The sequence below is a fragment of the Theropithecus gelada genome, chromosome X (assembly GCF_003255815.1).
Source record: "Theropithecus gelada isolate Dixy chromosome X, Tgel_1.0, whole genome shotgun sequence".
In the NCBI taxonomy this organism is placed as follows: Eukaryota; Metazoa; Chordata; class Mammalia; order Primates; family Cercopithecidae; genus Theropithecus; species Theropithecus gelada.
Genome location: NC_037689.1, coordinates 128,354,421 through 128,377,058, shown reverse-complemented (window position 1 = coordinate 128,377,058; position 22,638 = coordinate 128,354,421). Strand labels below are relative to the sequence as shown.

The 22,638-nt window shown below is 38.7% G+C and overlaps 1 protein-coding gene across 3 annotated transcripts in view; it reads left to right on the top strand.

Annotated features, from left to right (window-relative positions):
* The window catches only part of ENOX2 (ecto-NOX disulfide-thiol exchanger 2), a 291,824-nt gene that overhangs the window by 110,546 nt on the left and 158,640 nt on the right, over nucleotides 1-22,638 (top strand). For 2 of the 3 annotated variants that reach the window (XM_025373305.1, XM_025373303.1), the window contains one exon: nucleotides 13,771-13,914. The exons of the other annotated variant lie outside the window; for it this stretch is intronic. Coding sequence is in view for 1 of the 2 variants with exons in the window: in XM_025373303.1 (XP_025229088.1) it covers nucleotides 13,771-13,914 (144 nt within the window). In the remaining variant the exon portion in view is untranslated. The remainder of the gene's footprint in view (nucleotides 1-13,770; nucleotides 13,915-22,638) is intronic. 3 annotated transcript variants of the gene reach the window in all.

The following is a 22,638-nucleotide window of genomic DNA, read 5'->3' as shown; positions in this document are numbered from 1 at the left end:
TTTTTTTTTTTTTTTTTTTTTTTTTTTTTTTTTTTTACTTTTTGTAGAGATGGACATCTTGCTATGTTGCCCAGGCCAGTCTGGAACTCCTGGACTCAAGGGATCATCTTGCTGTGGCTTCCCAAAGTGCTGTTATCACAGGTGTGAGCCACCATGCCTGGCCACCTGGTGGCTTTTAAAAACTAGATGCTTAGCTTCCACCCTGACAAATTTAATGAGAATTTCTGGTGGTGGAGTCCAGGCATTTTTTTAATGTTTCTTTTGTTTTTTGTTTTTTTGTTTTTTGTTTGTTTTCAATGCTCCAGGTGAATTTAATATGTAGCCAGGGATAAGACACACTGCCTTAAAGTCTTGATCTCCTCCAGGGACACTCCTGACAAATATATTATGTTGGACACTGGGTTGAGGCAAGCAAGTAGGCTGATTAGAAAACAACAACACACACACACAGAGAACATGGGAGCCCTTTTCTGCCTCTCTTTGCTTTGTAGAAAACCAGATTTGGGTCACATGTGTGCCAAAGAAAACAGTTGCCTTTTAAAAGCCCAAAGAAAGGACATTTAAGTACAATTGTTTTTCTGCACTGCTGCTATGTGGTCATCATTGCATCTGCTCAGGAGGCCAAGCTGCTCGGTCAGGTTTTCAAGAGCCTTAGTTCACCTGCTCTTCCATTTTCTGCTTCCCCCATCATCTCAGGCAAGTGGCCAATTTCCAGGAAATTCTGAGCCTGTAAATTTGTCAAGCCTGTAAATTTACTAATCCAAATCTGTCTCCAAAGGACGAGTTTCCCCAAGCCTAACATCGGGGCGGGGCAGGAGAGTCTAAAAAATAATGATGGAACAAACACAATGGAAGATGGAGACAGATTCGATTAGGAAGGGAGTGAAAGTGGAAATGATCTTCCAAATAAGAGTAATACCTTGGCATTGAGACCCATTCCAAGATCCTAGTGACATCAATTGGATTGAGAGAATGTTTTGGTCTTTTCTGATCTCAACTTCTTAAAGGCATTTTTTGGAAAGTTACTATGCTTTTACAGTCTGATTTTGCCTGGTACAATAGTTTCCTCTATTTTTTAATCAGAGAAATTGGCTTGTACTTTTGCTGCCTCTGGAGTGCCTAGAACTCTTAGGTGTTAAGAATCTGTGCAGTGTTTAAGTCCTGCCTCCCACAATGTAATGTAACATGATTTTAACTCTCATACAGTGCTATTTTGTTGCAGAGACACTCTTAAGTTGAAAATGTTCATGGAATTGAATTCGGCTGTGGCGTTCTCTTCAACTCAATCCATCACTTTGCAATCTCCTAGGAGCCCTGATTTGCCCTGTCAATTGTTTGTCACAGAGCATCTTCCTGAAATGAATTTACTTTAAAGTTAAAGATGATTAGAGTGCTTCTTCTCCAGGAGACAATTACATTGCTATATTATTTGGCAGGGAGAAAAACAACATAGCATTAATTTTTGAAACCTTTCTTTGAGTATTGTTAAAAGGAGAATTGTTAGCTTAATCCAACAGACTATAATAACAAAAAGAATACTGTTATTAAAATGTTAATATTTTCTAATAAAAATTTAAGGAGTTGTTTGGGAGGAGGGAAGGGAGAAGGATGAAAGGAGAAAGCAAAGGAATCTATTAAGTATTCCTGACCTTCAAAAACACTTTTGTCTTTTGTCAGTGAATGCTATAGACAAAATAAACCAAGTCTGAGACCTATTTTGAAAATGCTGTTCCCCATCTTTATCCCAATACTGTGTTATTCTGCCTCTTAGACAATTATACTCTTTTTCTGAATGAATTGATATCTTTTGACAAGCTTTGTTAAGAATACCTAGTAAAGGTCAAGTGTAAGCCATTTACTGCTGTTTCCTGGCAGCCTTTATGCCATGGTAAATAGAGATTGGAAGCAGTTTTATTTTTGAGCATGGATTTATGGATATACTTCCATTGGATTGTGTTTTTTCTCATACTGAAACCCACAAATGTTGCAGGATTTTCGGGACTCTGGCTTAAGAATTTTTTCGTGGAGTCATCTCGGACTCCTCTCTTCTCCTCAACTCCAAGATCCAATTATACATGAAATCCAGATGATTATATTTCCTGAATATCTCTGAAATCCATTCATTTCTTTTCATCCCACTGCCACTGTCTGAGTTCATGTGACTGTCATCTCTTCATTGTATCACTATGGTTTTCTTCTAACTGGTCTCTCTGCCTCCGGTGTCTTCTCACCTCCAGTGCATCCTTCATCATGCCATATGAGTGATCTTTCTAAGGCACAAATGAGATGGTGACAGCCCCCTACCCAGAACACACACACACACATGCACACACACACAAATATTAGAATGAACTCTAAGATCCTACAATAAGTGGTCTGATAAGGCTCTGTGTACTCCTGTGAAGAAAGCTTTTGGGAGTTAGGTAAAACTTCACAGAAGAGGTGACATTTGAGCAGAGTTTTGAAGGATGAATAAAAGTTGTCCAGGTGGAAAAAGGAAAAGTTATATGTCAATCTGAGGAGATGGTATGTACAGAAGCACACAGACATGACAGGGCTTAGCACGTTTGAGAAATTTTGAGAATTTTGGCATGAATGAAGCAAAGGGTACTTAGGGGAATTGGCAAGAGCTGAAGCTGGTACAATAATTTGGGTCAGATTTTCTTTGTATGTATCTGCCTTTCTTTCTGCTTGTTGTCTTCTTGAGGAAAAAAGACTATCTTATTAAGTCCTGAAATTCTCAAGCCTTACATACTGTCAAGGCACCCAGAACTGTTTGAATGAATTGGACAAATAAAGAGAGAGACTATCAGTAATATTAATTTATTGGTTTGTTTATTCCTATATGTATTGAATGCCTCAATTGAAATCCAGACTGGAGCAAAATTAAGATTCTACTTATTTTTTTATACAATAGCAATGGTAGGAGTTGTTTCAGACACAGATTAGTTATTTTTTGCAGGCTTTCTCCTTTACAGTCATGCTGTCTTCTCAAGGAGCAGATTGTAGTTTTCTTAGTAGTAGGTTTGACTTCAGCTTAGGCAGGGACTTCTCTAAAGGAGTTAATCACTTGTCAACACCTTGTATTGATACTCCTAGGAGGAACTGTTATAGGAAAAATATGGATCTTTAAAGATGCATTAACATATTACAAGAACCTCTGTTTGCTCCTGTGTGTTTAATTTCATAGCCAACAGCAAGGGTTATTTCTCATACATTCTTGAAAAATTAGCCGAAATGGGACTAAAAGATTAGGAATGCAGAAAGCGTAATTCCAGAACATTAGTGACACAGCATAGCAAAATTAACAGGGTGGGAGCAAGGAGGGAGGATAAAAATTTTGAATATGTAAATTAAGATTGACCATAGTTATGTAGTTCTATCTTTAGGGAATGCTAAATCACAAACTCATCGTTGGTTAATTAGAAGGTAATTAAAATTGTAGCATAGTGATTGGATAAATAGTTAATGAAGGCTGAATAAACAAAGAAAGGAAATCTGGTGAAATTAGTGTGTACATTTTGGGAAAAGCAAAGATACAAATGTTATTCATGCAGTGCATCAGTCTTAAAGGATACCAATATCCTTCTAGCATTAATTGATAAAATTAACTCTCCAAAGACCAAAAGACCAGCTCTCACTCTCTCCTTCAAAACATCTTACACTAAAATACAGATTTATTTGACAGCAACTTCAATTTTCATTCACTCACAGCGTGTGAAATTATTTTGCTGAACCTTGTTTACAACTTATTTACAGGCATCTTAATAATCTATTAGCAGACATTCGTGTTCTCTGTGTGTAGTAACTGTTCCTACTGAAAGAGCTGGCTCAGCCTAGGCTCCTGACCAGATCTGGCTGACAAGCTAGTTTTCAAAACCAGTGGAGTGGTTTCTGCAGGGAGAACTGTGCTTGCTTTTGATAATTGCCTCAGCTTTATGAAATCAATCAGCCTGAAGGGAAGACCTCATTACAGATCTGACAAGATAGACTCCAATTTCAATACTAGAACAACTCTCTGTCCTCAGGCTCTGAAATCTGCAATTATTTATTTTATTTAGACAGAGACAACCATAATAGAGTACCTCTGGGCAAATTCTCAGGGAAGTACTCAACAGATAACCTAATGGTCAGTGTGTTAGGAACCTGCCCTTTTCCTGTCACTCAGGTGGAAAATTGGTCAACAGGAATTACAGCATGGCCTACAGCCAGCTCAAAGCAGGCACTGATGAATCACTATCTTTCCAATCCCCTACCCCCAAAGATGTGGAGAGAAAGGGTAGCTGCTGTAACTGTTCCTAGGGCTAAACTACAGCAAAATAAGGCTTTCTCTTCTCAGTTCCTCTGAAGACTGCCAGACAGACTTTATTCTAAGGAAAATGATAGATCACCCATCTACCATCTGTCACTTTGAACTGTTCTATCAAATCAACATTTTTTTGAACTTTGTTTTCAATGAGGAATGTGATTTTGCTGTGTTTCCCAAGCCTTAAATTGGACAGGGGAAAAAAGTCCTGAAGTGTTCTTCTTCTTGAAGTTGGATATATGTATTTTGCTTTTCTGCTCACGGAACACAAACACCTTAACAGATTTAGTTCAAACTTTTCTCGAATAATTCACCCTTTACCAGGCCTGGGAGATGTCAACCCCACAGGAAAAACACAGAGAACATTCCGAGTATAGGAAAATATGGATTTAGAGAGAAATGATACTTCTCTAGTCCAGCTGTAGTGTCACTGCTAGAGTGTTCTGATAGTACCAGATGGAACAGAGCATTCCTGAAAGATTTGGGAGGAAACATTTCCATTGTTAGGGGAAAATGTGGTTCTTTCATGTTGGAAAGTTCAAGGTAGTGATGAATATGGTCTCCTAACAGAGTCCAGGCAAAGAGCAATCACTGACTACTCCCAGCATTATTTATTCATGATTTACTTTAATGGCTTTGTGTTATTAAGAAAAAGTAGGTTAGAAGAGGAATGCAAAGCTAACATCTTCCAAGCTGTAAATAGACTGTAGCCTGGAGGCCAAAGGATCCACACTACTCAAATGTTCTTATTCCATTTTTGAGGCAAATTTATATAAACCCCCCATTGGGTTAGAAGGGTGTTAACATTTGTTTAGTGTCCAACATGTGCTAGACCTTAAACAAACAATCCCTTATTTAATTTTCCTCACTTTGCTGTAAGGGGGGCATTATCATCCCCATTTTACAATGCAGAAACAGTCTGAGAGAGATCAAGTGACCTGTTTTATACACCTTGTAAGTGGCACACCTAGTAAGTTGCAGATGTGGCTTTGAATGCAGATCTAACTCTAGAGCAGCACTGTCCAGCAGAAGTTTCTGGGATGATTGAAATGTTCTATAGCTATGCTGTCCAACACAGCAGCCACTACCTACATGTAACTATTGAGCACTTGAAATGTGACTAGTGCAACTGAGCAACTGAACTTTTCATTTTTTTCTTTCTTTTTTTTTTCTTTTTTTCCTGAGATGGAGCCTTGCTCTGTCAGCCCAGGCTGGAATGCAGTGGTGCAATCTCAGCTCACTGCAACCTCCGCCACCCGGGTTCAAGTGATTCTCCTGCCTCAGCCTCCTAAGTAGCTGGGATTACAGGCGCCCGCCACCACGCCCGGCTATTTTTTGTATTTTTAGTACAGACAGGGTTTCACCATGTTGGTCAGGGTAGTCTTGAATTCCCGACCTCGTGATCCACCCGCCTTGGCCTCCCAAAGTGTTGGAATTACAGGCATGAGCCACCACACCCGGCCTGAACTTTTCATTTTATTCCATTTTAATTAATTTAAAGAGCTACATATGGCTAGCGGCTACTGTATTGGATAGTTCATCTCCAGAGATTGCCTTTTCTTTTTTTAAAATGTTTAAGTTTAGCAGTACATGTGTAGGTTTGTTACGGGGTAAACATGTCATGGGAGTTTGTTGTACAGATTATTTCATTACTCAAGTATTAAGCATAGTACCCTTTAGTTGTTTGTCTTGATTCTCTCCCTCCTTCTATCCTCCACCCTCAAGTAAGCCCCATTATCTGTTGTTCCCCTCTATGTATCCATGCGTTCTCATCATTTAGCTTCCACTTATAACTGAGAACATACGGTATTTGGTTTTCTGTTCCTGTGTGAGTTTGCTAAGGATAATGGCCTCTAGCTCCATCCATGTTCCTGCAAAGGACATGATCTCATTATTTTTTATGACTGCATAGTATTCCATGGTGTATGTGTACCACATATCAAAGACATGGAATCAACTTAAATGCCCATCAGTGGTAGACTGGGTAGAGATTGCCTTTTCTTAACTGTAGTTTGTAAAATGGGACATGTAACCTGATGTACATTGAACAATTAACAGAAGATCCATTTATGGGATCTCTTTTAAGGGTCTTAGTCAGTGGAAGGTCTGTTTTGCCCCTCAGAAAGAGAATGAAATTATGCAGATACAAGATTGGGAGTGGAGCGTGTGATTGTCTACCACCACTCCCCAGGCTTCAGGAATCCTAACATGAAGAAGATACCAGGAATGCTGAAGGAACCCATAAACCTTACTTCCTTCTTCCTTTCATGACAGCTCCAGCAGCAGGTCAGCTGGTGCCTGAGATGGGAAACACAACTACAGATACACCTTGACTTATTATGTAGTTACATCCCAATAAACCCATTGAAAATTGAAAATATCATAAGTCAAAAATTTGTGACTGACTGGGAGCTGCAGCTGACTGCTACTGCTCAGCATGGTAAGAGAAGTATGGTTTCTGCTGAATGTCTATCACTTTCACATCATAAAGTTGAAAAATCATAAGTTGAACCATCGTAAGTCAGAGACCATCCATGCTATATCCCAAATTGTAGCTGAGTTCAGTTCAGTACTCATTTCTGGAGTGCTTACCATATAGTGCAAGGCACTGTGCCACATCTTGGTGGAGGAGAGACTAAAAAATGACTGAGGCATAAAGTCTGTCCTCAAGGAGTTTACCACTAAGTGGGAGTAGGGTAAGGCAGGAGGAAAGGTAGGCTAAGACAGAATACCCAAAGAACTGTAACACAAGGCATGTTCTAAAAGACTCAGGAAAAGTATAGGCTAACATTCAAGGAGAGTCAGAATAGTATTTTATAATTGAAAAAGCCTGAGGCCAGGCACTGCGGCTCATGCCTGTAATCCCAGCACTTAGGGAGACAGAGGCAGAAGGATAGCTTGAGCCCAGGAATTACCTGCCTAGGCAACATAGTGAGACCCTATTCACCACAAAAAGCAAAAACAAAAAGCCTGAATTCCTTGTGTGACCTTGGGAAATTTACTTCAACTCTGTAAGTTTCCCATTCCTTGTTGTAAAATAAGAATAATAATTAGAAAATAAAATAAAGGGATAATGTTTGTAAACGAACACATTCTAAACAACCAATGAATAGTAGTTCCCCTGATGGGTAGTTCCCCTCTCTGTTGCTGTGTATGTATTGGTTTGGGTAGAGGTAAATAAGGAAAGACACCATGAAGGAAATAGCATCTGAGATAAACCCTAAAGGAAGGACGATATTTTAAACATTGAAAATTAAGAAGCAGGTGGAGGAGCAGTGTGAGCCAAAGGTGTGGAGGTAGGAAAGTACTGGATGGATTCAGTGAATGCTGTAGTCCCATTTTGCTTGAGTGCCAGCCCTTTTGACTCAAAGTGTGATTCCCACACCAGCAGGATTAGCATCATCTGGGAACTTATAAAAGCAGACCACAACTCAGATTTACTAAATTAGAATCTGCACTTTTACAAGCTCCTCAGGGAACACATGTCCACATTAAAAAGTTTGAGAAGTATTGGGGTAGAGTATAAGCTGGGGCATAGTGGGAGACAAGGCCTGAAATGGATGTGGCCTTGTTATAAGAGACTTTAGTGCCGTGATCAAGTAGTTTGGGGAGTCATTAAAAGTTGCTGAAGGATCACTGCCAATGAAATGACCTGTATCCCACCTTGAAAATGGCGACTTAAGGGTAAATTAGGCTTTGAAAGTTTGTGTACCACCATTCAAGCAAGCCCCTTAGTGTTTCCAAAAAGGACTTTTCCCTTTTCTTTCTCACTTCTTCCTCATTACCTTTACTTACCCATTAATTGTAACTCATACAATTACCCTTGCTTCAGCTAAACCGGTTAGAATATTGAACTCATGAAATTGACAAAGTAGGTTTCATTTGTTTGACATCAGTTAAGACCTGGCACTGTTCAGTTGTTTTGGCTGCTAAGCCCTGTGGCTGAAGAGTAATATTGCAGTCCAGCTCCTTTAGACACTGTAAATATTTCCTCAGAAGTAGCAGGTGGAATGGCTGGGTAGTGAGAGCTACAAATGTGGAGTCAGAGGTTTTGAGGCCTAGACTGAGGAAGCAGGAAGGGTGAATGAAAGTGAGGAGGAGCCTCCAGAGATGGATAAATCCTACAAAAGCACCTGGCAGAACATTAAGGGCCTGGCCATTATCTTAATCCCTTATTTCTCCAAAAGTTTTGAATTGAAAACTAATTTGGAGACCCTCATCTCCCAACATGGAGTCCCATATCTGATTTGAAATTGAAGTCATTTGGAAAATAAGAATTAGGTTACAGAAATTTGTTTTATAGACAAATTAGCTAGACTGTTCTTATTGCCAAGTACTGATATTTATTTTTTCAACATCAATTTCTGTGTTGAGATTGTTGCCTTAATTTGAATTTATCAGATTTCTCAAGATTTTAGCCATTTTCTTTTAAAGCAAACTAATCCAGGGTGGAATTGTGTTTCTTTTTGCTAGGGTTATACAGTCTCTGAGCCACAGCTGCCGATAAAAAGTAGCATACACTCACAGGGTCACATTTTGGTATTACAACCTGGGGCAATCATTAAAAGTGTTAGATTGCATCATGAAGGCTGGTCCTAATTTGACCTGATAGTGGACAGCTATGTAAAGTGAATTGCTACAGTAACTGTTACAGCAGCTGGGCACAAAGAGATTATTGATCTTCTCACACAAGAATCATGAAAATTCTTTAGTGCTTTCCTCAAAGCCCACGAATCATTTGCATCTGTATGGCAGACATAACATTGCGTGTGAACTCCTTGACCTGCAGATTGGAGTATTCACTGAGAATCACACTTCATTCTGAGATGTTTAACCCCCTAGTTCCATTAGATGAGAAGTGTCATTCTCTAAGGAACCCCACCCCCACCCTTTCCCAATATACATACTTTCTAAAGCAGCCTTATATGTGTTACGGAGTCAGATAATCAGCATTTCAACATGACATGAAATAACAGCTGGTCAGCTGTCTACACCAGTCACCTTGGTTTTAGATGAGATTACGTTACCACATGGATTTGTTTATTGTGAACATAAGATACAGAAATGGTAGAAATCTGTAACACCCGTGTTTATTACCTGTTTGTCTTTATTTTAACAATTTGTGCTTCCCTTTGGACAAACCGTAAATTTTGTGGGCTGGAGGAATGAGGAGATGTGAGGAAAACAAATGAACGAACTAAGAGGTTTTATTAAATTTATCCTCAGAAATAAAAGGGCAAGGACTGTGAGGAATGCATAAGACTTTGAACAATTTCTGACTTTGTTAGTTATCTGTTACTCTCTCATTTGTTTTTCTTACAGTGATTATCAGTAGAAACCTTTAAAAGTTAGACATCTTATGTCTTCATTTTAGGTAAGATAAGCAAGAAGCTGTTTTAGGGAAATAAAAGGAACTCCCAAAATAGAGTAGGTCGTAGTTTTTAAAAGCAAGCTGAATGCCTAGAAGCCCAGCAAGGAATGGGTCCCAGGCTAAGAAGTGCCCCTGGATTTAGGCCTGTCAGGAATTCTATTGATAAAATTCCTGTCTTGCATAGAAGAATGAACTAGATAACCTCAAAACTTTCTTCCAAATCTGATATTTTTCAGTTTCATCATATCTAGAAAAAATGGTAGAAATTGCTTCCATAAGAGATTTAAAGATAAATTCTGTAGTTTGGGTGAGGATTACAATATGGTAATTGCCAATATTTTTACATTTATGTCGTAATTGAAATTTCAGCAATAAGAATTCTTGGAATTAAAGTGGTGGTTTTCTTTTTTAATATTTAATCATTTTAATGGGGCTAGTTTACTTAAAATGGCATGTGACCTGGGTCATGTATACATGACACAAAAAAGACCCTTTAAATACCTGTTGGTTTATTTGGTGCTGTCTTATGGAAGGAATGAAGCAAAACAGTAAAAGTAGCTAGGAAGCACTGGTGTTGTAGGATTTTGCTGTCTCTATCATCCTTGCTCTTGAACTACAGATCTTTGGAGACTGTATTGGGTATTGGATTATATAAAATATGGGTTTGTGTTCAGCGAGTCAGCTTACTGAGTGAGATGTCCCCCCTCCATATGAGATCTTTCTCTATAAAAAAATGAGGCCTGAAATGTTGTACTGAATTGTCATGATTTTCACATATCTGGATCATATATGAGGTGGATACACAGGAAGTACTTGAAATCTCAGTCTTATTTGGTGCCAGAAATCTGTACATTAGTGTGATTAATAAAATGCCTATATCCCTAAGGTTACCATATGGGTCTAAAGAAAGGGCAAGCATAATTATAATAAGATGTCTATGACTGAACACCTTTAACTCATTAGATTTTTTTCCCCTGGATTCCTTCAACTTTTAGAAAAAGGTACAAACAGGAATGAAAAGGTTCAATGAAGAAAGCAGGGTATATCCTTGGATCAGGGCAGATTCAGAACAATCTCCTCACATTGCACATCAGTAACTAGAAATTAAAAATGGAAATTCAATATTATAATAGTAGTAGTTAATACTTATTGAACATCTACTGTGTGCCAGATGTTATGTTGAATGTTCTACATATATAATCTCATTTAATATTTTTAGCAGTCTTGTGAGTTAGGTACTCTTATTAACATCCTTTTGCAAATTGTGGCTCCGAAGATCCGGAAAATCCTCAGTCATCTACTTAATAAGTCAGGGAAATGGACTAATATATTATTCTGTACATTTATCAAATGCAAAACAAAAATAAGAAGTTTTTCTCATTAACCATCATTAATCGGAACCTCCTAATCCCTGAACATTCCTTTTCATCAGCATTTTACCATTCTGCAGTATAGTACTGAAATGACGGAGATGCATTTAGAATCTAATTATTTTAAGTAATGTTTATATAATCAGCATCAGAACTTTTAAGTTGTAGCATTAATTCTTGATTATCAGCTGTCAGGTCTTTGATTACATGGGTTAAAAGAATGAGTCATCTACCCCCATCCAATTAAGGATTAATTCATTTGGGTGCTCAAGGTATGGTGCTAGGCACCAAGAATACAATTATGGGAGGGAGGGAGAGAGGGAAGTTTCCTTTTTAGAAGAGCTTTCAAGTTTATAGGGGAAAAGTTTGTTTTAATTCACTTCGAATAATGTAATTCTCATAAATATGTATTTGTTTATCTTTGCCACAGCCTTAGTTGTGTTATCACTCTCCGTTATACATTATGAAACCAAGACTAACAGAGACTACATGACTTGCCAAAAGCTATCACTTAGTAAAGGATAACCAGGATTTGAATCTCTGTCTGTCAGGATCTTTCCACTATGCCATTCTATCTTCCATGGAACTTGTTTTGATCAGTATATTGCAGAAATTCCAAGAAAAGTTTTGGACTAGTATATTAATCATATTTGACTCTGAGACTAATTAGGTACAAGAAGAATCTTCATTTGTAAATGGAATAAATATCCAGTCTTCTTTTTAAATAGTCTTGGTCATGATCTCAATTTTTTTTAGTACATAGCAATTGATGTTTGTTTCTTTAGTTCTAGTCATTGTAGGGATTTAATAGAACATGTATATGATGCAGTGAACAGTTCACTGAAGATCCAGAAGCAAGTTTTATTCTTTCACTTAGTTACTCACATGATGTAAGGAAGAATGTTTGACAAGTCTCAGAAGACATTTAATGGAGGTGATCCAAGTGGAGTCTGATTGCTGAAAAACAGTACTTGTTATGTGGGCTGAAAACATTAACAAGAGGATACTCTTTATTATAAATAATAATTTATGTCATTTCTTTTTTTCTTTATTCGTTTTTTTTTTTTTTTGAGATGGAGTTTCGCTCTTGTTGCCCAGGCTGGAGCACAATGGCGTGATCTCAGCTCACCGCAACCTCTGCCTACTGGGTGCAAGCGATTCTCCTGCCTCAGCCTCCCAAGTAGCTGGGATTACAGGCATGCGCCACCACGCCCAGCTCATTTTGTATTTTTAGTAGAGACGAGGTTTCTCCATGTTGGTCAGGCTGGTCTCAAACTCCCGACCTCAGGTGATCTGCCTGCCTCAGCCTCCCAAAGTGCTGGGATTACAGACGTGAGCCACCATGCCAGCTCATTAGAATCTTAGCATTCATTTTATTGAAACTTGATTGACCTTTAGCTGACTGGATTTCAGGGTGGTTTTTTTTTGTTTGTTTTTTGTTTTTTGACAATTTACAACATTACCTCAAGAATTGTACAGCTGTGGGCCATAGAAAATTTGGGAGTTAAAGCATGAGCTATGGGCTGGGCATGGTGGTTCACGCTTGTAATCCCAGCACTTTGGGAGGCCGAGGTGGGTGGATCACCTGAGGTAAGGAGTTTGAGACCAGCCTGGCCAACATGGCAAAACCTCGTCTGTACTAAAAATACAAAAATTAGCCATGCATGGTGGCACATGCCTGTAATCCCAGCTACTAGGGGAGCTGAGGCAGGAAGATCGCTTGAACCCGGTAGGCAGAGGTTGCAGTGAGCCAAGATCGGCACACCACTACACTCCAGCAAGAGACCATCTCCAAAAAAAAAAAAAGAAAAGAAAGAGTTCGCTCTTTCAGGCCAACTTGATTTCCCCCTCTTTGATAGGATTAGAGAACCAGTGGAGAAAAGGCTTACAGGAGATGTCTTAACTTTGGGCTTTAAAAAAGCTTTTGATTTTACATTTCATGAAATTTAATTGAAACACTTGAAATTCCAGGTGCTGCTGCCAGAGGAGTAAGAACTGTCTCTGCTTGCCCCTGATTGAACCGTGTAAGACTTGGAGAGTAGAAAATACCTTTCGCCATTTTATATGGTGCAGCAGTGATGAGTAAAGTGACCATGCTTCTAATATTATTTGAAGAGAACGAGATTAACGTTACCGAAATCTAGGTCATGACTCCCCATTGCTCCAGCTACTAAATAACCCCCTTGCAATTTCTATATATTTGTTTCCTTTTCTCATTTGCCATGGAGTTATGGTTTTCTGATTTTAGAGACCCCTGTATTACTGTCAGAAGTGACTTTGACACAGGATAGTCTGATGATTATATCTGCATCAGTTCAACGTACCTTGTAATGAAAGAATGGTAAAATGTCAGGAGATAATCCAAGGAATGCAAAGCCAAGCTTTTTACAAGGAACAGTGGGTCCAACCATAGTCACATTTAATGAGGGTCCTATCTCCTTAAGGGAGGAAGTAGAAGACAGTTGCTAGCTTATGGCTAAAAATGTTAAGTTGCCACAGAAACAGGAGGGATCTTACAAATGACAGAGCCACAGTCTTATATTTTAATTCTGTACTTACCAAAAAGATCTGTAAAAATTACAGAAGGTCTTTAAGGAATTCACCTGTTTCTCCTACGCTCTTAAGATTTAAAAGGTTTTCCACTAGTGGCTCATATAATAAAATCTGGAGACGATCCCAGTCCTTAATGGAGTCTGGACTTTGGCTTTCTTTTTCTTCTTTAGGATTGAACCAGCTGCCCTTTGACCCTGCCAACAACAACGAGCCCCTGCAGTTTGGTAGTGCCAGTGGCCCTCTGGTCACAGAAGGCCTCATTGAGAATGGAGGGGAATCAAGCAAGAAAAGAAAGAGAACAAATACTCCTTCAGGTAAGCTAGGTGATAATGCACTGTCTTAAGCCAGTGCCAGAGTCAACATTTTCCCAGAGCCTAGTATGTGGCAGGTCACATACTATGCTAGGGTTTGTAGGAACTAAAGAAATGAGAAAGAGTCCCCTGTCCTCATGGAATTCATTATGGGATTGAAGGAGGGAAAAGCACATACACGAATAACTCTGATAATTAGATAGAGTATCATCAGTGCTGTGGCAAATGTGTAAAGGGCGAAAAACCGATGAGAGCATAAATGAGGAAGAGTTTAATTCTGCCTTAGGGATTATAGAATACTTCATCGCAGAAGTGCCATTTTTAGCTCATCCTTGAAGAATGGGTAGGCTTGAGACAAGAGATGAGTAAAGAGCATCGATTTAGGTAGAAAGAATTGCGTGAGTGAATGGTTTCACTATGCATTCGTCTTTGTATGTACATGTGGCAGGCCATCCTCACTTTTGCTTCTAATACAGATAACTGCATATATTTGCATCTGCCCACCTCTACCCGTGTTCCCCTCAATACCCACTATGCCTACATATGTTTTATGCCGTTATAATTCTCTTAGAACAGTTGGCAAACAGATTCTTCTAAACCCTCTATAACAGCCCAACTGAGCTTTTAGCCTCCCTTGCAATTTCTCCTACCCCAATCCCTCATGTCCCATTGGCCTATTCTCATCTTAATGTTTCTTTTCTTTTTTTTCCAAAAGGAGTGAGGAAACAATAGGGGAGCCAGATCTTAACTGATCATTTGATATTTTATAATTTTATCTCTTTGCATGGTTATTCATTTGGAAGTAGAATCTGTAGTATACAGAAACATCTGAGATTTGGGGATGGGCATAACAGACATGTTCATCATTTTTTCTTTGTTTTGTTTTTTATTATTACTTTTTACTTTCAGCTTATGAAATGGAGCATGTTTACAAACGTATCATTTCTGACTCTTAGATCATAGATCGCTGCTTATAAATAATTTGTTAAATATGAGTTTGGAAAATAAAAATACAGTAAAACATTAGTTATATGTAGCCCTCAAGAAATAAGTGATTCTTAGAGAGCTCTATTTTCTGGAGCATGGAAAGGCATGCTGTATAGCCAAGGAACTGGCCTGAGTTCTAATCCTGGTTTTATCTCTTTCTGTGGCCTGGAGTTATTTGCTTAACCTCTCTGAGTTTCACTTTCTTCAACTGTAAAGTAAAAGTGATACTAAAGCCTATGTCTTAGGATTTGTTATGACAGTTAGTCGAAATGATGTAGGTAAAGTGCTTAGCATGGTGTCTGCAAACAGTAATCACTTAATAAATGTTGCTATTTTATTAGCATTATTATATGATATTATAAATTTCATGTTTTAAATCATCAATGTGTTTCACATTTTTAGGCTCAGCATTATGAGTATAAACCACATGTGTGTATGTGTATAAACTCATCTGTCTTTTAAAGACATGTATTCAATATAATTTAAACTTTGCTTGATCATTTAGGGGCATAATTCCAGTCATTAGTTACTGTACTGTGCTCTAATACTTTTAAATTTTTAAGGATTTACTAAAGAATATAGGTTTTTTACCTCTACACTAAATTGTTCTACGCCACGGTGGTCTTTTAGTTATTATAGCCACGTTTTACATATGTCCTGTCTCCTTTCTGCAGCCTACAGTCACTTTTTATTCCTCTCAGTGTCCCTTCATGTAGCAGCCCTTTTTCTCCTTCTACTGAATTAAGAACAACAACAACAAAACCCAGCCAGCTCTCCAAGCTGATGTGCCAGATTAGTGTAAAAGTTAAATCAGCTCTAAGTGGAACCTGCCACGGATAGAGTGCACAGGATTTAGAACATCAACTTTAAGACATGTCTTTTGGCTCTGAGACCTTTATGATCACCTACTATTTTTTCCATTGTATTCATGTTAAGTGATGTGCGAGTTTAGGGTAATACCTCCTGAACTGCAGTTAACTCATGAGGGTGGGGAAAGGGAGTATGTATTAATCTGAATTGTGAATTAACTTTAAAGAATTGCAGTTTTATTTCTAATGAGCATATTCAGTGAGAGCAAAGTAACTTGCAGATATAGGATTTTAACAGTAGATTATGCTAATCTATAATTAGCAGAACAATTTGCATTCAAATAATGAATATGCTGAAGTTCTTAAAAAACGGTATGTTCTTTAAAATAGGTGAAATAAGCCCCTGGCAGGCTAAATTAGCTCCCTTGAAATCTTGTTCACACTATTTGCTTAGAGAACCTTTTCTTTGTTAGTAGGACAAAGGTAACTCCAACCCAGGTTAAATTACCACAAATTCCAAATTAACCTAGTCCAAATTAATGAGATTTTAGTATACAAGGAGTCTTTTATAATTGTTCAGCAGCAATCTTGTGATATTGTAAATAGGCAGATAGCTTTATAATATTATTTTCTTCCTCTGCAGTACTAGACAAAAGGAAGAGGGAAGATATTTCATGAGTAGCAACTTCCCTCTTCCTTTGTCATCATTCCCTGCACTCTAGCAAAGAGGAAAGCTAGGGTTGGAAGTTCCCACAGGAGCTACCAACCATTTCATTTCCAAGCTACATGTCCAGTCATTGCATCACTTGGCCCTGTAGCTCCACTGAGTCAAAGCCGTCTCTCTCCTTCTCCATCCCTGCAGATGAGGGAGGGATATTCGCTTGCAGATCCAGTTCCACACTACACATACTTTTTTCCTTCCTTTCCCATCCCTCCTACCTTTCCCATTTTCTACAAACTGCCTCTTTCCTTTTGTACTAAAACTGATTTCTTAAAGGTCACCTGTGACCTTCAGATTGTCAAAGTCAGTGGACTTTTGGCAGGTCACAGCCACCTTGAACTCTTTGTTTCATTTGATGCTATTAACAGTGCCCTCTTCTTTGTATTTTCTCTACTTTTGCTTTTCTTGGTAATATACTTTGCAGATTCTTCTTCCTTTACTGTCACCTTCAAGCCTTCTTTCTCATTTTCTTCATCCCTTGACTGTGAGTATACTATTACCCACATTTCTAGATGAAGAAATAAAGGATAAACTTACCCAAAGTTGAATGTCTAGCAAGTGGTTTACCAGGCCTCTAACTCCAAAGTCTATTTCTAACTACTATGCTGAAGTTACTGTGTCTAAAGTTATTAGGAATCTAGAACCACTACTAAAATGTATGTTAAACATTGGTGCAGACTAGGGAAAGCTGTGTTTGTGTGAAAATAATTAGGTAAGAATAAGAGGAGCAGGCCTTGGATATGATAATCTTGAGGATCCCTTCAAACTCAGATCTCATGGTTCCTCTTTTCAGCTTTCTATTTTGTGCTACTCCCCAAAACAAGTCTTCTATTTCAGCCACATTGATCCACTACCTTTCTCTGAAGACTCTGTGCTTACCTACCTCACCACCATGCTCATACCATTCATTTCCCTTTCCCAGCATGCTCCCCTTCTTCTTTCACTTGTCAAAGTCTTATCCAACTGTCAGTGCCTACCTAGTACAAGTCCTACCCTCTGTAAGAAGCCTTCTGGATCATCTTAATTAGAAATGTTCTCTTGTACCTCTGAAATATATTGGTCATTAAACTCATATCAATCACTTGACACTGATTGTGGACCACCTTGAACTATTGTGTATGAGTTTGTGTGTGTGTGTCTATATATATAGATATGTATGTGTGTGTGCATGTATGTGTGTGTGTGTATATATATATATATATATATATATATATATATATAAAATGTTTTAGCTTTTCAACTCAGTTATAACTCCTCTGTTGGAAGGGCCCCAACTCTCTTAGCAGAGACATGGTGTCTTACACAAAATAGATGCTCAGGAAATATTTGTTGCTTGATCACATATTTGATTGAATAATTGCTTTCTCTATGCCTTTATATTCCCTATTATTTTCTTGTCATTTTCAAGGTAGAGCTTTGCACGAAACTGTGCCTTTGTATCTGAATTTGACCAACTGACAGCTTCACTTGTCCCTAAAGGCTACTCAGACATTTGTGAGATTACACACTTAGAGCAGGCACAAATCAAATCTGGGTGCTTGTGGGGAAAAAAAAAAAAAAAAAAAACCTGACCCTAATGGAATCCTTGCCTTATTACAGCTGAGATTTCTTAAGTGCCCAAGGGAAACTGATAGGTAGAGTTTAAGTGTCCTGCCTCAACTATGAAGTAGACCAGTAATCAGGATTAGACATTACTGCCATATTTGACCACATAATCTTTCTTTGTGGATCTGGTTGCTTTGTAGCTTTTATAAAAGATGAGCTCAGAATTCTTCAGAGTGTGTTTCCTCTTAAATTTTACCTTTTCCCCATGGAAATGTTTCCTTGGTGATGCTATAGTTGTACAAATTGTCTAAGATGGCAGCAAATCCATTTATTCAGATGGTACTCTATAACAAAAGAGTAGAAGATTGTTAAACCCATGTAAAATCACAATGCCAAGTTCTTTTCCCAAAGTTGCCAACTGCCTCCTGGTTTGAGAGCCATCTGGATTTGTAGAAGCAGAAATACCAACTCTTTCATGAATACTTCCACTAAAGTAGAAAAAACCATGAGTCAACAAGGCCAACTGGATGATGACTAAAATCAAATGCATTGTTTTAAGCAACATCATGGTACAATAATATTCAAAGAAGGTGTCAGCTCTCTGAAAGAGTGGGAAACTACCCAGGAATAATTACGATACCAAAGTAAGCATCTAGGTTTGGGCAGAGTCCTATTTCCATTGTCTTTTCTCTATAAGCCTGTGTTGAAAGATAGATTTATGCTTAAATATGCCATGCCCAGTACTAAGTAGTACTGCCGAAGTTCATGTGAATAATGAATGACAGTATGAAAAGAGGGATCTTCAGTCAGTTTTCATTTGCAATAATGATTTAATCACAAAATTCAAGATCTCCAGAAAGACGCTTCAAAATCAATAATAATTTGTATTTGTATGGTGATTATTTCTTTCTCTTAATGTATTCTCATAGTCATTGCATTTTACACATGAGGTGCTAATCACTAGAGAGGAGAAATAACTTTGTCTAAGGTAGACTAGCATCACCAGGAGTGTTATAATTAGATAAGGACCTCCGGAGAGTATCCAGTCTTGATCATAGACCTCCCAACTCCATTCTCAGCTTTCCTTTAGAAATTCTGGAAATCAAAATGATACTTGACAATATAAAGACAGTGAACAATTACAGCACTACAAGGCTAGATTAATAGGATAAAGTGGGCCTGTAGAGCAGCAAGAAGAAATTTGGTCAGCCATAAAGAAGAACTATTATCAGAATGGGTTATCAGAAAACTTGTTCAGGCTCACTTGGAAGAGAAATATAAAAAGGAGATGAACACTCATCTGCTTGAGAGTACTTTTGATTCCTTTCTTACCTGATAGGAGGGCTACGAACTAGGAAACTTTTCAGTGACACTTACAGCCTTTTGATTTACCTCAGACTCACAGGGCTGAGACTTTTTATTTCATGTGTACTTTGAAGTCCACAAATAAAAGCATTGATTGTTTTTAAAGAAAGAAAATGCCACCATTTTATATCTTGGTGTGTGGTATTTCTAGCATGTCAGCTGAATTATTATATTGCCAAAGGCAAGAAGAGCCTATTGTTCCCTCAGATATAATTAAAATAAGAAAAAGGGTAGACTAATGGCCCTACTCAGTTTCTTTAGTCCTTTGGACATTTTTATCTGATCACAGTTTCAAGAAATAAAGCCATTATCTTGAAAACTGGAGGATCAAAAAAGTAAGCCTACTTGCTTTCTCAGGTCTGATAGAAGAAATCCAGTGTGAAGTTTTCATTTTCAAGGACTGTCCAGGGGAGGGCAGACAGGGTGGCACAAAAGAGGCAGGATAGACAAATGGAAATACATCTCTCTTAAGTTGCCCTAACCATTGAAATAGCTCTGGAATGATTTTGTGACTTTATTGTACTTAAGTCATTAGGAATTCTCTCAGCAGACATGAAGTGTAAGTGGCCTGATATGTTGGTAATATAGAGGCTAGTGGTAGATGTTTAAGTCTAGTATTTTAGAGTTGGAGACAACCTCAACTAACTCCATCTTTTTTTTTTTTTTTTTTGAGAGAGGGTCTCACTCAGTCACCCAGGCTGGAGTGTAGTGGCCCTATCACAGCTCACCTCCCAAGACTCAGGTGATTCTCTTGCCTCAGTCCCCCAAGTAGCTGGGACTACAAATGTGTGCCACCACACCTGGATAATTTTGGTATTTTTAATAGAGACAGGGTTTCTCCATGTTGCCCAGGCTGGTCTTGAACTCCTGGGCTCAAAGGATCCACCTGCCCCAGCCTCCCAAAGTGCTGGGATTATAGGCATGAGCCACCATGCCTAGCCAAACTCCATCATTTTTATAAATGAAGAAACTGAGACCCAGAGATGGGATTTGTGTAAGGTCACCTGGCTAATTCATGGCAGAATGAGAACTAGTTATTACCAGACCCATATAATCATTTGAAATTGGCTAGGACTGTGGCATGTAATTGATTCATTTTTACTGTGAAAGTGTATTTGTAACCTGGAAATGCTAACTTCCCTCATGCTAATAGTATTACGTGATTTGTCACAAGCTCACCTGATGGTATGGGAGGCCCCATATCTGTTTTGGCTGTTGCACAGGTGAAGGCACTTTGTTCTCAAGACAGAAAAGAGTTTGAGACTGGGAAGTACCTATGAAGGTATTGCTTTTTTAGAGCAGATCTCGGGCAACTCAGCAAATTACAGAAGAATCTTTTTGTGACACCTGATTACTTGTTAAGGGACAGTTTGTGTCCACCATCCCAGCCTACCCTTAGTAAGGCAGGAAAGCAGGAAAGCATTTTATACTTATGTTTTGTTTGTGGTTGTGTTAGGCCATCCTTTCTTCATTGCTATAAAGAAATACCTGAGACTGGGTAATTTATAAAGAAAAGAGGTTTAATTGTCTCACGGTTCGGCAGACTTTATAGGAAGCATGGTGTTGGCGTCTACTCAGCTTCTGGGGAGGCCTTAGGAAGCTTTTACTCATGGCAGAACTCGAAGGGGAAGCAGGCATGTCACATGGTGAAAGCAGGAGCAAGAGAAAGAATGGAGGGAGAGATGCCACACTTTACAACAACCAGATCTCAAAAGAACTCACTATCACAAGGACAGCATGAAGCCATGAGGGATCTTCCCCCGTGACCCAAACACCTCTCACCAGGCCCCACCTCCAACATTGGGGATTGTAATTCAACATGAGATTTGGGCAGGAACAAATACCTAAACTATATCAGTGATTTAAACTTTGTTGTATAACTTTGTCTAGAGAATCTCTTTCAATTTCTTGATTATTGGGCAAAGATTTGTCTGGAAAAAAAAAATCAGTTTTAGGTGAGTAAAACTGAATTTCAGAGTAAGAGGATTCTTGCATTTTGAGAGGTTGTTTTCATCTCTTCCTAGCTTAGTAAAGTGCAGAAAGCAAATGTCATTTTTGTCCTTGGGACCTGTAAGGTCCTCCCTAGCCTTGATAAGGGAAAGGAGCACACTCAGACATGTAGTGAAAACTATACTGAAGTCTGTGCTTTTTAGTACTGAATTTGACAGTTATTATTAGACTTTTGGCCTTAGGTAAACCATAGAAGCCATTTCTAAGCCTCAGTTTCCAAATTTGTTTAATGGAGAAAGCGACTTAAAAGCAGTCAGATAATACTTTTATGGTTACTGCTCTGCTTGTTATGGTGTAAGAGCATGAAATAACCACACTGGTTTTCTTTTTCCAGTTCTGAATCAAACTGAGAAAAAAAAACCACACACACACACAAAACACCTCAGGAGGAACAAAATATGGCATCGACTTTATTATAGATAAAACTATGTTGAAGAACATGGCTTATAGGCCTAATGAGACTTCCTACAACTTCTAGCTTCAAATGTATTCCTTGATACTCACCTGTGGAGATGACTGAGCCTTCAGAGCAGACCATTTACCGTCCCAGCGCCCTTGAGAATGATGGCTTGTGTCACACTTCAGTGGAAGCTAGAAATGAAGAGCAAAATGGGCCTGTAGGTCTACCTCTAGAAGATGGTGCCTGTGCCCTGACTAAGCTCTACTCACTCTATAAAAGAAAGAGAGTCATTCCAGTTGGAGGGCATTTAGACCTGAGAGCTAGAATGCACAGGATAGGCCATGAATAAGTACTTATTTTTATTTTTATTATAATATTAGTTTTTGGGTTTTTTTTTTTTTTTTTTTTTTTTTTTTTGAGACAAGGTCTCCCTCTGTCACCCAGGCTGGAGCAGTGGTGCTGTCTCGGGTCACTGCAGCCTCAAACTTCAGGTCTCAAGCAATCTTCCCGCCCCAGCCCTCCAAAGTAGCTGGGACTACAGGCCATGCCTCTATTCTGGCTAGTTTTTGTGTTTTTTTGTAGAGACGGGGTTTCACCAGGTTGCCCAGCCTGGTCTGGAACTCCTAGGCTCAAGCCATCCGCGTTCCTTGTCCTCCCAAAGTGCTGGGATTACAGGCGTGATAATCAGATAAGTTGATCTTGCTCCTGTGCCAAAGAACAAGCAGGGGTGAAAGCCCAGAGAAGTTTTTATGATATTCTCTGTCCCCCTTCACAAACACAATGGAAATTTCTTCTTCCCCACAGAATGGCGAGAAGTGGGGACAAGAACCAAACCCCTACAGCCCCCAATGTTGCTGTTTAAGATTAGCATGACTTTGATTTTTCAAAGT